The sequence below is a fragment of the Dendropsophus ebraccatus genome, chromosome 4 (genome assembly GCF_027789765.1).
Source record: "Dendropsophus ebraccatus isolate aDenEbr1 chromosome 4, aDenEbr1.pat, whole genome shotgun sequence".
Classification (NCBI taxonomy): domain Eukaryota; kingdom Metazoa; phylum Chordata; class Amphibia; order Anura; family Hylidae; genus Dendropsophus; species Dendropsophus ebraccatus.
The window spans coordinates 103,590,585-103,605,806 of record NC_091457.1 but is presented as its reverse complement, the minus strand read 5'-3'; the positions used below and the strand labels follow the sequence as shown (position 1 = coordinate 103,605,806).

Below are 15,222 nucleotides of genomic sequence, written 5' to 3'. Positions count from 1 at the left end.
GCTCATTGTACTGGGTCTTCATTTGCACTCTTATGTCTTCACAATATTTGCACTGGGTCTCTCTTTAGGCTCTGGAGAATCTCTTTAAGTTCATTGTCCAGTCTCGCTTGCTGTTTGCCCGCTCCACTGGCGGCCTGGAGGAAGAACAGTTCCGCTGCAGCATCCATGAGTTGTTCCAGTCGATGCGGTTTGTGCTTAGTTTGGACACCCGAAGCTCTGATACTTTGCTGTTTACCCAGGTAAGTGGGAAGGCTCCTCTCAGTGTACTGAGCCTCAGGAACGGGAGGTCCGGAACTATCTGTAGGCAAGGCAGAATAAATTCACCATGTTTTTTTTTTAAAGCTCAGCACACCCATAGAAGACCATTTTAAATATCTGTAAAATCTACATATAATGTCGAGTAACATTTTAAATCCTTTGTTTTGCTTGTACTAATCCTGAAATACATTGACTATTAGTCTAGTCTAGTCCAGAGCTGCAATCACAGTTCTACTATTATATAGCCTCATTTATACAACTGCCAGTCGTATCAATGCCTCTGCTAGGCGTCTGTCAGTGCTGTGCTGATAAATGTAAGACAGCTAACCCAAAACAATGCAGAGTAAATGCGGCTATGGATGTGTCTGGACTATAAGGGTGGATTCAGACTACGGAATTCTCGCGGATAAATTCCGCCAAATTCCGTTGCCTGTACGCGCTCACAGCCGTGCGCCTTTCCACCGGCTCCATAGACACCATTCTATGAGCCTGCTGATTCCGCTATCCGCAGGAAGAATTGACGTGTCAATTCTTTCTGTGAATTGCGGAATCCGCCCGTGCATAGAATGGTGTCTATGGCACGGGTGAAGAGGCGCGCGGCCGTGAGCGCGTACAGACAACGGAATTCGGCGGAATTTATCCGCGAGAATTCCGTAGTCTGAATCTGCCCTAAGACATGATTAGTACACATAGAGGATTTACAAAGTTGCTCATCATTATATGGTGATCGAGATAATACGAGGAGCTCGAGTTTCATCTTTTTCATCTTTCTCTCTATTCTGCGGTAACTGCTTATTTGCTTGTGCTTCAAATCTGCTCTCCCCTCCCTTTCCTTCTGCTTCTCCTTCTACACCCTCTCTGCTCCTCATCATCCCCAATACATTTGAAGCAGCCAGCAGCTGGAGGACAGGTGAGCGGAACGGGGGAGTCTGATTCCAAAAAGACTGCGGGCTCTACAAGCCCACCAACAGTCTGCTGTGTAAGTAAAGCCCCCCCAAATATCCTGCCGAACACCCCACCAGGACCCAGTATGTGGAATGGACTGTCACACTTTGTTCCCCTTCACTCTCTTCTACCTACACCTCAAGCTTTAAAGTGAACCTACAGTTCGTGGCTGCTTTCATGAGTATATTGGAGCATTGCATAAATAGCATTTCCTAGTGTAATGTGATTGTCTGTGCCGTTCTGTCTGAGGCCGTCTAAAAGATTATTATCTGGAAGCTTTTGGATGGAGTCATTCTAGTAGTAATATGACATATTTATGCAAATATATCACTGGAAGTTGCCCCAAGATCCTTTCTTATCCCTCTCATATCACATGACCGCTGTCCCAGACACCCCACTTCTGAGCACTGATCTTGCTCCCCTGTATAGTGCATTCCATATGTCATTCACTCCTCTTTCTCATGGAGTTTTGCAATGTTATATTCAGTGTCTAAATTGATTTAAAAGATGCATTTATGTGGCTTGAGGTAGACATGCATAATCAAACCCTGGTATCTCACTTGTGTGTCTGCTGCAGAGCCAGGAACTATTTAGCTTTGCGTTTCTAAGTTTGGAAGGCAGTCATTGATTTCTACATGTACGGTCAGCTTCAAACTACTGAACCATCTGGTGACACAAGGAAAGTTTTACACCCTAGGGGTATGTGCACACTGAGGGAAAGGTGAGGAATTAGTTGAGGAATCCGCTCTAAGGCTACGTTCACACAGAGCAAAAGGAGCGGATTACGCAAGGAAATATTTCCGCCTGAAATCAACTGAAGCTGAATTCCGAGCAGAATATAAGCAGAATGCAAGCAGAATCCCTGCGTATTCTGCTAGGAAAGTGTTCAGCTCGTAATCAGCTCTTGACAAATTCAGCGCGGAATACTCGAGGAATCCGCGCTGAATCCGCATGCATTCAGCGCTGAAATTCAGCGAGTATTTGGTGAGTAAACTAGACTATACCAGAACATATACTAGAATCCTCTTCCCCCCCCTTTTCCCCATTTCCGCGCTGATTCAGCGAGTAATTTCCGCTTGTATTACGCTTGTATTCCGCGCTGAATCCGCGCTGAAACAGAAAATCAGAGCCCCATTGATTTGTATAGGCTTCCGCTAGCGGAAGAATGAACATGTTCATTCTTCCGGCGGAAAGCGGATTAGTTCAGTGCGGAAATTCCACTGTGTGAACTGCAGAGCAGAATTTCCATTCAACACAATGGAAATTAGCTCTGCACCTATTTTAACGGCTGAAATTTCAGCGCTGATTCAGCGCAGAAATTCAGCTGCTTTTGCTCAGTGGGAACGAGCCCTTATTTCAGCTTGAAATTCCTCCCGTAAAATATGTACAGAGCAATGTCCCATTGTGTTCAATGGGATTTCAGCTCTGTTGTTCACACTGCAGAATTTCAGAACAGAATTTTCTGCCGCAGATCTGCTAGAGGAATCCTATAGGAGTCAATGGGGCCTTAAATTGTACTTGCTTTCTGCTCAAATTCCGCTCCTATTCTGCCAGAGCTGAATAGGTGAGGAATTTTGCAGAAAACTTTCCTCTACAATTCCTTGAGAATTCCTCAGTGTGCACATACCCTAATACAAGTAACAAATTCTGGGTTACTATAACAGTATAAACTATATAACAGTATAAATACTGCAGTGCTGCCGTGCAGAATGACTGAATCCTTGGTATAACAGAAACATTATCATCAGTAGCAATTCTGCATCTGTGGATTGGATCTGGGGGTTTTATTGTTGTTGTGATGTAGATGTGGGGTTAATGTAGAAATTGATACAGGGGATAAGTGGTTGCAGATTTACATTGATTTCTGTCTGTGCAGTGATACAATGGATACTGCTCGCTGTTCTGAAGAGTGATCTTGTTTCACGTTACATTATTCCATTGCTTTGGTCTGTGATACATTGTTGCTTTTTGCAGGCTGCCCTCCTCAGTTCATTTCCTGCCATTTTCGAGGAATTGCTGGCCATGTTCACAGTGACAGAGGTGGCAGAGTTTGTACGTGGAACGCTCAGTAGTCTACCCAGCACCCTGCACCTGGGCCAGTCCATGGATGTGGTGAAGTTACAGTCAATTGGCCGAACTGTGGATTGCCGTCTCTTCTCATACCCAGGTGCAGCGCTAACTGAACCGGATAATTATGGTTGTCATGCTGTGATTACATGTGTGGCATCAGGCCATGATATTGCATTACATGATATAAACATAGTTAGTAACCATAGATGCATGCTGATGGGGTATATTCTGCGGGTATGGGACACCGGTAAGAATCAGTGGATAGATGAATTGAATTTTTAACTACTTGGCAGGTGAAGAATCTTATGCCTGTTTGTATGCCATCTAATGCTTCCTGCATGTTCTTTGTCTTCTCATAGAGGCTCGTCGTATTCTCTTGCCAGTTGTTCTTCACCACATCCACCTCCACCTGCGACAGCAAAAAGAGCTCCTTGTCTGTTCTGGGATTCTCAGCAGTATTTTTTCCATCATCAAAAGCAGCTCCACGGTAAGGGGGCCTGAGAATCCATTGATGAGTTAAAAATGAGGCATTTCCCTGATGCCTGACTAGACCTGCGTGTTCATCTATAGGATTTCTCGCATTGACACTTACCTATATCTTCCTGACTGTTGACATAATATAAAGTTAGGCCATAATAAAACACTAAAATTTTTACAATTTTACAATAGGGTTAAATCTACTGGCCAGGTATACTCAGTAGGGCTTCCCTTGTTTTCTTCAGTGTCAGTGCCCCCTTTAAACTGCAGGTTAAAAACTACTGCCACTCTGGGAAATTCTGCTGCGGCACAGATTCCCTGAGCGCTCTCCTTTTCAAAGCTCTCTGACCGATCATGGAGAGACAGTCCACTCTATATTCTCCTTGTCTTATGTTACAGACTAAAGTAGTCTATGAAGAAGGGTAGCCGTAGCCTTGTATCAAAGAGGGGCCATTAGCATCTGTGAGTAGCTGTGAGAGGGGCAGCTTAAAGAGCAGTCTCTAAGAAAGGGGACATCAAAAACAGCCAATAAAATAGAGGGGGCATAATTAGCTGTTTGCGAGAGATAAGGAAATAGGTGACAGTCTGTGAAAAAGAGGGGGCATAACGAGTTGTCTGTGAATGAGAGGGGGCATAAGGGGCACTGTATTCTAGATTGGCATATTCAACAGCTTCTGAGGGTGGTGGTCTGAGAGAGGGGGAAATAAGGGGCCATCTGTGAGAAAGGAGCATAAGGAGCAGCCTGTCAGAGGGGTACATATAAAGCACTCTGTGGGGGAAGTGCAACCATGAAGCCATTAACTACCCTATCAGTTAAGGCAAATATTTTAGTGTATTCAGAAATATTTGTTTGCGCCCCAGTCCCTGACTTCTCCACTTACCAGCTATAAAGATGTTGAAGGAAAATTGCCCAGAAGTATATCCCTCCATCTTTTTTTCACATTGTTCTCTTCCGACAGGAGGTGGATGTTGGGGAAGAGGTCCAGATGTTGCAAGAGAGTCTGCTGGACGTTCTGCTACAGACTCTGCTCATTATAATGAGTAAATCTCAGTCCCAGGAGGCGGTAAGAGGCCAGCGCTGCCCACAGTGTACAGCAGAGATCACTGTTAGTATTTAACTCATTTTTCTTCTTTCTAATCCATTGCAAACCTCATTTTCCATATCACCTTCAGCATCTTCATTCTCCTTATTACCCTCGACATGCTCATCATGACCCTCACTGCACCCGTATAGGACTGACTGGTCTGCAGCCGTGGGACTAAATAGAGGAAGACCTTGTGCTGCAGAAATCCTAACAGCAGGGGGCTCTGTAACTAGATGCAGACATGAATGTAAATTGTCATCACCTGCATAGATGCTGTACACAAGAAGGAGGCCCTTCTATATACACCAATCAGCCATAACATTAAAGCCAGGTGAAGTGTATATATGACAGTGGCACGTGTCAAGAAGTGGAAATATTAAAGCGGCTCTGTACCCACAATCTTGTCTCCCCCAAACCACCTGTATCTTTGGATAGCTGCTTTTAATCCAAGATCTGTCCTGGGGTTTGTTCGGCAGGTGATGCAGTTATTGTCTTTAAAAACAACTTTTAAACTTGCAGCCCTGTGTCTTATTGGCGTGGCCTAGAGTGTCTATGCCCTAGGCTTGCACCGTTTCTCCATCCCTCCTCCTTGCCCTCTTTACCATTAGGAACACCACTGGGCAGCATTTCTCCTATTCATCACCTGTGTGAACACTGCACAGGTGCCTTAACGATCCAACACATGTGCAGTGTTCACACAGGTGATGAATAGGAGAAATCCTGCGTGGGTCATTTCTTATGGAGAAGAGGGCGGGGAGGAAGAACGGAGGGGCGGTGCAGGCCTAGGGCATACACACTCTAGGCCACACCATTTTGACACAGGGCTGCAAGTTTAACCCCTTAGTGACCGCCGTGCTGCCTTTTCACGGCGGTCACTAATGGGCTTTATTCCGATGCGTACGCCTTTTAACGGCATACGCTTTGGAATGAATTGCCGCCCGGCGGCGGCACTGCGGGGGATCAGCTGTCAGTGTGACAGCTGACCCCCTTCCTGTAACTGCCCAGAGTGGAGGATTCTCCGCTCTGGGCAGTTTAACCCGTTAAATGCCGCTGTCAAAGCATGACAGCGGCATCTAACGGGTTCCGGTTGGCGCCGCGGGTATACTGACCTGCTCAAAATTCCCGCGGCGAAGTGTGGTCCCCCGACGGTCTCCATGGTGATCCCTGGGTCCTAATGAAGGCCCCCGGGGTCACCATGGAGATGTAATGTACACTAGTGTAATGTACACTAGTGTAAAAGTGAAAAAAAAACGTGCACCAAACACACAAAACACCCCCCAGCCCCCCCCCCCAATAATAAAAATGAATTACATTCCCCATACACTATAAAACGTTACATAAAAGTGATCAAAAACACAAATCCTATACATATTTGGTATTGCCACGTCCGTAACGACCCAATCTATAAAACTATATCAATAATTATACCGCACAGCACACGCTGTAAAAAATAAATAAAAAACAGTGCCAGAATAGCTGTATTTTATCAATCCACTTTAGAATATACGTCATAAAAGAGATCAAAAAGTCATGTACATAAAAAACTTGGTATCATTAGAAACTACAGATCTTGCCGCAAAAAATAAGCCCAAAACCAGCTCTGTCGCGCAAAAGATAAGAACGCTATGGATCTCGCAATGTGGCAACAGTTTTTGTGGGTTTTGGCTAGGAAGATAGTTTCTATTGCGTCAAAGCGGTAATAGTTAAAAAAAACCTACACAAATGTGGTATCGCCGTAACCGTAGTGACCCAGAGAATACATGTATTATGTTATTAGTGACCGCCGATACGGATTTTTACGGCGATCACTAATGGGCTCTATTCTGCTGCCATCAGCTCTTTATGGTGATGGTGCAGAATAGTGCAGTGGCGCCGGTAAAGCCTGCAGCCCCCTCCTCTCAGCTATTGGAGGTAGCTGAGGGGTTGGGGCAGAGTGTGGGCTCAGTCCCGGCAAGTCCCCTCACTGGCGATCGCCGTTATTATCAGTATAACGGCGGCCACCGGTAATGGACATTGCCAGCGCAGCTGAACGCTTTCATTTCTTCTCACCGTGAATCCAGGATGAGAGGAGATGAAAACATGTCCCCCCCTGTCCCCAGAATTAACCCAAGTGACCTGGTCACTGACCCTCCCCTCCCTAGGAGGCCATCTGATCCAAGATGGCCGCCGCCATCACTGTGAACAGACTCTGTTCACAGTGATGGATTCCTAAAAATGATCAAAGCTCCATTCTCTCCACCACCGGAGGTGGCGGAGAGCATGGGGCAATGATCGGGTCCCAGTACAAGTGATCAGCGGTATATACTATATACGGCTGATCGCTTGTTCCAAATGGTGCCGGCACTTTTTTACGCCTGTGACCAAAGTCAAGTGCCCTGTATTACCCATAACCACCCTGGATTACCTGTAACCACCCTGGATTACCTGTAACCACCCCAGATTACCTGTACCCACCCCAGATTGCCCGTCACCACCCCAGATTGCCTGTCACTACCCCAGATTGCCCGTAACCACCCCAGATTGCCCGTAATCTCCCCAGATTGCCCGTATCCACCCCAGATAGCCCATAACCATCCCAGACAGCCCGTCACCACCCCAGATTGCCTGTCACTACCCCAGATTGCCCTATTCTCCCCAGATTGCCCGTAATCTCCCCAGATTGCCCGTATCCCCCCCCAGATAGCCTGTAACCACCCCAGATAGCCCATAACCATTCCAGAAAGCCCGTCACCACCCCAGATTTCCCGTCACCACCCCAGATTGCCCGTTGCAACCCCAGATAGTCAGTGAACACCACCAGATTGCCCGTCACCACCCCAGATAACCAGTGAACACCCCAGATTGGCACAGACTGCTCGTAACCACCCCAGATTGCCCATAACCACACCAGATTGCCTGTCGCCACCTCAGATAGCCAGTAAACACCCCGATATTGTCTATTACCACCCCAGATAACCAGTAAAAACCCACATATTGCCTGTAACTAAAATGACACTCCTTCTCTTCTGAGCCCTGCTGTGTGCCCATACAGTGGTTTATGCCCACATATGGGGTACCATTGTACTCAGGAGAACCTCCGTTACAAATGTTGGGGTGCTTTTTCTCCCCTGTTCCTAGTGAAATTGAGAAATTTCAAACTAAATTATTGGAAAAATTCTATTTTTTTCATTTTTACGGTCTAGTTTTGAATACTTTCCTCCAATACCTGTGGGGTCAAAATGCTCACCACACCCCAAGATGAATTCCTTGAGGGGTGTACTTTCCAAAATGGGGTGACTTTTGGAGGGGGTTCTATTCTGCTGACACTACAGGGGCACTGCAAACGCACCTGGCGCTCAGAAACTTCTTCAGAAAAATCTGCACTGAAAATACTAATTGGCGCTCCGTCCGTTCTGCGCCCTGCTGTGTGCCCATACAGTGGTTTATGCCCACATATGGGGTACCGTTCTACTCAGGAGAACCTGCCTTACATATATTGGGGTGAGTTTTCTCCCCCTTTCCTCGTGTAATTGAGAAATTTCAAACTAAACAAACATATTATTGGAAAAATTCTATTTTTCATTTTTACTGTCTTCTTTTGAATACTTTCCTCTAATACCTGTGGGGTCAAAATGGTCACCACACCCCATGATGTATTCTTTGAGGGGTTTACTTTCCAAAATGGGCTGACTTTTGGGGGGGTTCTATTCTGCTGACACTACAGGGGCTCTGCAAACGCACCTGGCGCTCAGAAACTTCTTCAGCAAAATCTGAACTGGAAATGCTCCTTCTCTTCTGAGCCCCGCTGTGTGCCCATACAGTGGTTTATGCCCACATATGGGGTAACGTTGTACTCAGGAGAACCTGCGATACAAAATTTGAGGTGCATTTTCTCTCATGTTTATTATAAAAATGAGATACTTTAATCTTAACAAATATATTATTGGAATATTTCTATTTTCCATTTTTTCCCGGCCTAATTGTGAATACTTTCCTCCAGCCCCTGTAGGGTTAAAATGCTCATTATACCCCTAGATTAATTCTTTAAGGTGTCTAGTTTACAAAATGGGGTCACTTATGGGGGGTTCTAGTATACAAGCCTCCTAAATCAACTTAAAAAAAGAACTGGTCCCTAAAAAAATCTGTTTTGGAAATTTCATGAAAATTTGATAATTTGCTGATACATTTCTAAGCCCCGTAACAGCCTAAAAAAGTGAAATATGTTTACGAAATAAAGCCAGAATAAAGAGGACATATTGATAATGTAACTTACTAACTAATTTTTGTCATGTGTCTTTCTTTTTTTAGAAGCAAAGAATTTCAAAGTTCGTAAAGTGCTAATTTTTCAAATTTTTCAGGATATTTTGATGTTTTTCACAAAAAACAAAAGACAGTGAACAAATTTTGCTACTAACATAAGGTACCATGTGTTACGAAAAAACAATCTCAGAATCGCTAGCATATGTTAAAGCATCACTAAGCTATAAGCGCACAAAGTGGGACAGGTCAGATTTTAAAAAATGAGCCTGGTCATTAAGGCCCAAATAGGCTTGGTCCCTAAGGGGTTAAAAGTAGTTTTTTAGGACAATAACTGCATCACCTGCCAAACGGACCCCAGGACAGATCTTGGATTAAAAGCAGCTATCTGAAGGTACAAGCGGTTTGGGGGGGCAGATTGTGGGTACATTTTAAGCAGCAAGTGAACACTCTGTTGATGTGTTGGCCTCAGGTAATATGGGCCAAAGTAAGGATCAGGACAACTTTGACAGTAACAAAACTGTGATGGAAGAGTGTGTCCAGAACATAGTCTTGTGGGATGTTCCCAGTAAGTTGCAGTTAATGCCTACCAAAAGTTGTCCAAGGGAGGACAACCAGTGAACCAGAAGAAGGGTCGTGGGGCAACCAAGCCCCTTTATTGTATGTGGTAATGAAATATAGCACCGGTTGCTGAAAAGGGCAATGCTTGCTGTCATAGAAAGGTATGAGAACACAGAGTGCATCATTGCTTGCAATGCATGGGGCTCCATAGTTGTATACCCGTCATTGTTGGCTACACCAAGGCCACATCAGGAGGCCTAACAGGACTTAAAGGTTCATTTGCTGAAATATTCAGATGTCTTATGAAGTCCATTCTTTGAGAGGTCAGATCTGTTTTGACAGATACCTACAGGACAGGACCTACATTATATTAGGCAGGTTGCTTTCATATTATGGCTGATAAGTGTATATGATGGTAAGGCTTATAGTGTTACCCCAACCCTCCTATCACCTTACACCCACTTCTGCTTTCCACCACTGTGCTGACTCTTGTCCCCCATTAGGGGGAGTATGTTTCCTGTCTCCTTTCTCTGCTCCGTCTGATGTCTGACACTCACTACCAGCATCTGCTGCACAATTTCCAGAGCAAAGAGGAACTCAAGGTGAGCAGAAATAAAGAACTGAACAATGGGCACCTACTTGGGGGCTTGGGGTAAATGCCTTTTAGATGTAGGGACTTTTGATATGGGATAAAGCAACAGAACTAGAGCTAATCTTTTAGAAAACCTTTAATCCAAAAAATCTTTGTTTAAATTTGTTGATTTAATAACGTTGGCCACCATGACAGTTCCTACTGTGGCCACTAGTTATACAGCAATATGGGAGAATGGGAATTAGGCTGTGAGGCAATGATTGAATACAAAGCCAGGAATGGATCTGAAAAGAGGAGAAGCCCCAGTCTTTCCTTCATATGTCCATTTGTGATCAAAAACTTATCCTTAGGCTATGTTCACACATTCAGTACTTTTTAAGGACCATATAGGACGTCTGCAATCATCCGCCATCCGTAAAAAATCCATCTGTAATGTATCTGTAATCCGTATTTTTTTAAGTGTTAAATAGTTGGGAATTACTCATCTGTATTTTTTACGGATTTGCAGACATTCCTTCCGCAAAAGTTATGGATGTTCCTATTGACTTCTATGGGACAATCTGTGGAGCAATTATGGTCTGTAATAGAACTTGCCAGTAATTTTTGCAGATCCTAAAAACATAGATTATATACAGTGTGAAAAGCCCAATAGAAGACAGTGGGCCCTAAATTTGTCCGTAATTGCAGATCTGCAATTACGGACAAACTTAAAGCGCAACTATAATTTCAGTAGCCAAAAAATGAAATTCCTTAAATAAAAAGCCCTCGTGTTACCTTTTAAAAAGAGCCCTAAACTGTGTTGATAGCATGTACGCTCGCTGAGATATCCCCAGTTGTTTGGCTCAGAGCAATAAATGAATTTTTCTTCTGGCTGACTGGAAGTGGGCGTGGCCTATCCCTCATCTCCCTGGCTGCGTCCCTCCATTCACTGAGCAGCACCTTAGCAGATGTATCACACATAGCAGGATCAGAGACAGCCCCAGCATACAGTATCACAATGTAAGATTAGATACAGAGCCCCAGCAGATGGTATCACACACAGTGGGATTAGATACAGTCATCTGCTCTCATAACACTGTAGGATAATGTCAGCCATGGAGGTGGGGGCACCTGCTGCAGACATCTGATAGTGAATGTTCTATGTACTATGGAAGGACTACAGCTGTGTTGTGCTGGGACTTGTAGTCCTCCCCTCAGTGACTCGCCCACTCTCCCTCATGCAGTACATTGGAGTGATGGTGGCACTGGATACACTTGTGCCTCCATCCAGCTCTTCCCCTGCGCTGCTCCTCACACACAACACCCTCAGCTCTGCTTAGTCACCTCTGTGAGGGGAGAGGGGAGAGAACGCTGCTAGGAGGTGAGGGGAGGGGGGAGGAGGTTTTGTTTATGTCTGTGTCAGGGCTGTTACCTGATCCTCCTGTCAGAGTCTGTACACTCAGGACGGATCTGCAGGGAGGGGGCGTGTCCAGCAGGAATGCAGAAATAAGTCAGAGCCAGACAGAGCTGTAAGGGGATAGTCAGCCTTATGTATTTAAAAAACTGTTCATTTTAGGTTATTAATGTGTATTGCAAAAGGTCTTATCATGACCTAAGCTAACTAAAACTGAATGGTCAAAATATTTTATAGTTGCGCTTTAAGGAACCTGTGAATGTAGCCTAAGGGTCCATTTACACAGAAAGATTATCTGACAGATTATTTGCCAGAGATTTGAAGCCAAAGTCAGAAACAGACTATAAACAGAGATCAGGTCATAAAGGAAAGCCTAAGATTTCTCCTCTTTTCAAATGGACCCTAACACATTGTAATCACTGGAAAGCTGGGTGGTAACTCCTGGGGGATGGCCTTTTGGCTGTCACTCCTCATTCCTGTAACAGATATAGCTAAGCAATTGATTAATGGGATTTCAAAGAGAAGAACAACTGAGGGATGGATTTGCTTCACAATATTTTTTTTTGGTTTCCCAACACTTCAGGAATTCCTGCTCAAAATTTTCTGTGTTTTTCGGAACTTGCTGAAGCTAAGCGTCTTTCCTCCAGACTGGACGGTGATGCGACTTCTGGCCAGCAAGTAAGAGTCTTTCCTGCAGATTGATATCATAAGATTTAATGAATAGTGGTGTACAGGGCAACACAGAGGTATATACTGCTCCTTTTGCAGTATATATACAGGCATCAGGCAGATATCCATCATCATTATTCATATGTTGGTAATTAAAGGGTTGATAGAGAGACATGTAGTGCTTTAACCCTTCCATGCAGAATTACCACAGGAGCAGCAATCATGAGCCACGTTTGGTTGCTAGGGCAGCCAGGGGTCTGCAAGAAGCATGGCCTAATAGTCTCAATAACGCATTGATTTACTGAGCATTATATCTGTGATCATTAAGAAGGTGTACATAAGGAAAAAAAAATTCCATAAAAAGTGGTTTTGTAAAAAAAAAAAAAATAATTATAATAACAAATATATATATTTTTTATTTTTTGCCATGATTGTTGTAATGACCTGACCATTGATGTTTAAACCTTACTGAAACTAAACATTAGAAAATTTAAGGAACAGCAGCAGAATAGAAAAAAAAGCTACATAAGAAATCCCAACTACACCAAATGTTATCAACTACTTCATGTCCACAATAAAGAAACTAACTACATGACATGCATGAAATGTAGTGACAGAAAAACTATTTTTTTAAATTGTTTTTATTATGCAAACAACCTGTATATGCTACATATCTACTTGCTGTCAGAGATTTTAGTTATATAATAATTAAGTATATTTACAAAAAAAAAAAAGAAAAGGCCCTTTAATTTTGAAGTTGAAAGATAAGGTATCACAAGTCCATATTCTCTGCATAAACTTACCCCCTTGTCTTCTCCTAGCATCATTGTGACGACTGTTCAGTACGTGTCTCCCGCCGTGCACAAGAACTTCTGTGAAGAGGATTTTGACTTTAAGGTATATCTCTCCCTCATATATAATATTTTACAGGGGATACTAACAGTCCTTTTTGCCCAAAAGATTTCTCGGCCATGGGTGGCCGCAAACGATTGCTGGTCAGCAAAGTCAGCACTCATTTGCAGTGCCCTTTCATGGCATGGAAAACTGAGATGCCAGGCTGCACAAACAGTCCTTGTGCCGTTTGTGCAGCCCTGGAAACTGACAGCACAAATGTGTATATATCTGTGCCGTCAGTTTCCAGACCACAAGTAGTTTCCAGACAACAAGCATACTTGCCATCCATGCTGCTTGTGATCCGGCACCTGGCTCTCCTGTCCATAGTAAGATGTGTGGTCGATAGCGATAAATTTAAAAGCCTGCTCTAAAAACACAATCAGCCATAGAGCAGGCGTTTTCCCGATACTCAGATGATCGCTGTCACTTTTACACGGGACGATTGTTGCTCCTGGCTGATAATTGGCCTGTGTAAAAGTCCCTTTAATCTTACAAGAAGGAAAGTGCTCCTCACGGGTTTGTCTGTCATTTGCATTCTAGGTCTGGAACTCCTATTTTAGTCTGGCAGTACTGTTTATTAACCAGCCCAGTCTGCAGCTGGAGAACTTTGCAGCAGGAAAGAGAAGGCGGATTCTGGATAAGTAAGTATCATTGCCACGTAACCCTTGCCATCCCCTATCATTACGGCAGGTTTATAAGGGACACGCTTAGGTCCCCTTCACATGCCCATATCAGTTTTTACTCTAAGGAAATTCTGTTTAGGAGGCCAGCATTAGACTTCAGGAAACCATCAGTACTTTCAGGATCAGGAAAAAAAAATGTATTGTACCATCCATAATTCTGAATGTGCATCAGAAACATTTCAGAATTTCAGATGCTCCTATAGACCTATAGGGGCATCCGTGACAGAATTCCAAGTGAAAATATGACACCTACATGTAGCAAAGCAAGGCCAACAGCCAATAATTTTTAAGAAAGTTTAAACGACAACGATCTGCCAGTGATCAGCTTATCGGCTGATCGTTGCTTTATTACATGGATCGGTAATCTTCCAAATCGCTTGATTTGGCAGATTATCGCTTTATGTGATGAGGCCCTTAGGCTTAGAGGATCTTTTTATTGTTACATTGTAACAAACCCTCTTCTGGGTTAGCAGGACTAGGTAAGGATGTGTTGGTGATATTACTGATACATTAGCAACCTGTATCCTTTCCTGCTGTCCAGGTATGGTGACATGCGAGTCATGATGACATACGAGTTGTTTAACATGTGGCAGAACCTGGGTAAGTGACTTTGAGTGTCATCTACTCTTCTTGGCTGCTGCCCATTTCTTGCTCTTTGTTTTATGCCCTTCTTGCTTTCCAGGAGAGCACAAATACCACTTCATACCTGGCATGATTGGACCCTTCCTGGGGGTGTCTCTAGTTCCACAACCTGAGGTGCGAAATATCATGATCCCCATTTTTCATGACATGATGGACTGTGAACAGCGGCGCAACGGGAACTTCAAGCAGGTGAGAGGCAGACACTTATCATTTACCAGTTATTTAGCCTTTCTCTACATAGATGCCTTTTTACCACCTTCACCACATGTAATCAGTTGATGCAAGTCTGGCAACTGTTTACTGACACAACCATCTATAAAACAGAGTGACGACCTGAATGTTGCCTGTATGCAATGTAATTGTATAATTATTGTGACCCGGCATTTCCTCAGGTGGAGGCTGAGCTCATCGATAAACTGGACTCCCTTGTGTCCGAGGGGAAAGGCGATGAAAATTACAGAGAACTCTTCGGTCTCCTGTAAGTCAGAGTCTTCTCATCTGCACAGAACAGAGGGTTATATGCAAGAAGGAGCTTTATATGGTTATCCCTAACTCAGAAAGTTAGAGAATAGAATATAGCACTTGCTGCACACCCGCTGTACTCCATGTGTACTCCATTTGTTTGGGGGACACGAACACTTTTTTTTAATCTACAATCATCTGGGTACAAGTATGAGAAGATTGGTTACAGACCACCACAGCAGCTGTTAGCAGTTG

General features: G+C 43.9%; 1 protein-coding gene across 3 annotated transcripts in view; it reads left to right on the top strand.

Moving 5' to 3' along the window:
* The window catches only part of DOCK3 (dedicator of cytokinesis 3), a 150,582-nt gene that overhangs the window by 122,594 nt on the left and 12,766 nt on the right, over window positions 1-15,222 (top strand). For all 3 annotated transcript variants that reach the window (XM_069966557.1, XM_069966558.1, XM_069966559.1), the window contains 11 exons: window positions 69-239; window positions 3,178-3,370; window positions 3,633-3,760; window positions 4,710-4,856; window positions 10,136-10,234; window positions 12,201-12,295; window positions 13,108-13,183; window positions 13,721-13,821; window positions 14,405-14,463; window positions 14,546-14,694; window positions 14,898-14,983. In XM_069966557.1, the coding sequence (XP_069822658.1) occupies window positions 69-239; window positions 3,178-3,370; window positions 3,633-3,760; window positions 4,710-4,856; window positions 10,136-10,234; window positions 12,201-12,295; window positions 13,108-13,183; window positions 13,721-13,821; window positions 14,405-14,463; window positions 14,546-14,694; window positions 14,898-14,983 (1,304 nt within the window). The remainder of the gene's footprint in view (window positions 1-68; window positions 240-3,177; window positions 3,371-3,632; window positions 3,761-4,709; window positions 4,857-10,135; window positions 10,235-12,200; window positions 12,296-13,107; window positions 13,184-13,720; window positions 13,822-14,404; window positions 14,464-14,545; window positions 14,695-14,897; window positions 14,984-15,222) is intronic.